This window comes from Physella acuta, unplaced genomic scaffold (genome assembly GCF_028476545.2).
Source record: "Physella acuta isolate Inbredline_101_S28 unplaced genomic scaffold, ASM2847654v3 ptg002274l, whole genome shotgun sequence".
Lineage (NCBI taxonomy): Eukaryota > Metazoa > Mollusca > Gastropoda > Physidae > Physella > Physella acuta.
This window is the reverse complement of record NW_026733773.1, coordinates 79,357-80,988: the sequence shown is the minus strand read 5'-3', so window position 1 is coordinate 80,988 and position 1,632 is coordinate 79,357. Positions and strand designations below refer to the sequence as shown.

At 46.7% G+C, this 1,632-nt stretch overlaps 1 protein-coding gene across 1 annotated transcript; it reads left to right on the top strand.

Moving 5' to 3' along the window:
- The first annotated feature begins 384 nt into the window (after nucleotides 1-384).
- LOC131932769 (growth hormone secretagogue receptor type 1-like) lies at nucleotides 385-1,407 on the top strand. Its single transcript, XM_059289683.1, has one exon. The coding sequence runs from the start codon at nucleotides 385-387 to the stop codon at nucleotides 1,405-1,407; it is 1,023 nt and encodes a 340-aa protein (XP_059145666.1).
- Nucleotides 1,408-1,632: the final 225 nt, after the last annotated feature.

Here is a 1,632-nt window from a genome sequence, read left to right as displayed (position 1 = left end):
ATCACTACGATTGAAACAAAAAGTAAAAAATTGGCCTGCTGAAATTGTATGTTGAATTTAATCAACAGCCATATTCGGTTGATTTTTTTTCCACAAACCATTGATTCGTTAGTCTTATATAAATTTACTTTAGTAAAAGTATTTAAAAACATTAAGTGCCATGTGATTTGTGGAACACGTTCTATATCCAACATAACTTGAATTATAAAACAGAAACAGTTCCGCAGTTTGTTGCAGTACGTCTATAACTAACGTAGGTTGAATATAGAACACCAACACGTCTTATTATACCGCAGCACGTCTATAACTAACGTAGGTTGAATATAGAACACCAACACGTCTTATTATACCGCAGCACGGCTGACGCCTAACGTGTACTGAACCATGGCTGTTCCAAACGACACCATCACCCCCACCTTTTTTGTCTCCAGCAGCATCTACATCCCGCCCCTCCTCCTCGACTTCTTCATGGTCTTCAACCTGCTCATCTTCGGCGAGATCGTCGGCGTCCTGGGCATTGTCGGCAACATCATCAACATCATCGTCTTCTACAAGCAGGGCCTGAAAGACAGCGTCAACATCAGCCTGGCCGCGCTGGCTCTCAGCGATATCGGGTCGTTGATGTCGCTGCAGATCATCAACGTCATGTTGAATCCCTGGTTTATCAGCGCCAGCCAGATCGTACGAGCCTACGACTTCGTCATCATGGTCGCCTTCTACCCCCACAACTACTTCATCCGTGTGTGTGGTTTCATCACAGCCTTCGTCTCCCTGGAGAGATGTCTGTGTGTGGTGGCGCCGTTAAAGGTGAAGCGAATCATGACGCCACGCGTAGCCGTGGTGGTCAATGTTCTCATCTTCACCGTCACGCTGCTGGACATGTTCCCCGTGTACTACACGGCGTACCTCGACTGGAAGTTTTACCCCGGCCTCAACAGGACGATGGTGGGGATGGTGTTTAGACAGAACCCGTACCTCGTCTACGCCGCCTCCTACATCATCACCGACCTCTTCATCCCTTACTTCACTTTCTTCGTCATCATCACCAGCACCGTCATCATAGGGATCAGACTCAGCAACCGGGCACTATGGCGGCAATCTGTGTCAAAGGTCACCAAGGCCGACAACGTCTCCACTAAGGAGAAGAAGGTTGTGGTCATGTTGGTGACCGTGACCTTGATCTTCATCGTCTGCCTCCTCCCCCAGTCCGCCTTTCTGACGGCCACAAGTTTCGTGCCCGGGTTGGTGTTTTTCGGCACGAACTCTGACCTCTCGTTCCTGTGTTACTGCATGTGTTACCTGACGGAGACCGTCTCGTCGTCCGTCAACATCGTCGTGTACTACCGCATGAGCGGCAGGTACAGGGAGACTTTGGTCAGCGTGCCGGGATTCAGGAGGTCCAAGTAGACAATCAACAAGATATAAACCGGGAATTATCTCCCCTAAACTTTCTCAAATTTTCTTACATAACACTACGGGGGATGGCAACTCGGGATATATACATGATTTTTAATCCATTTTTAAAAACTTCAACTTTTTAAAATAGAAAAAAAAAATCTTGTAGAAAAAATATTATTGCGCACCAAGTAAACAGCAAACAATATGCATAATAGTGCGGAACACAATTATGTT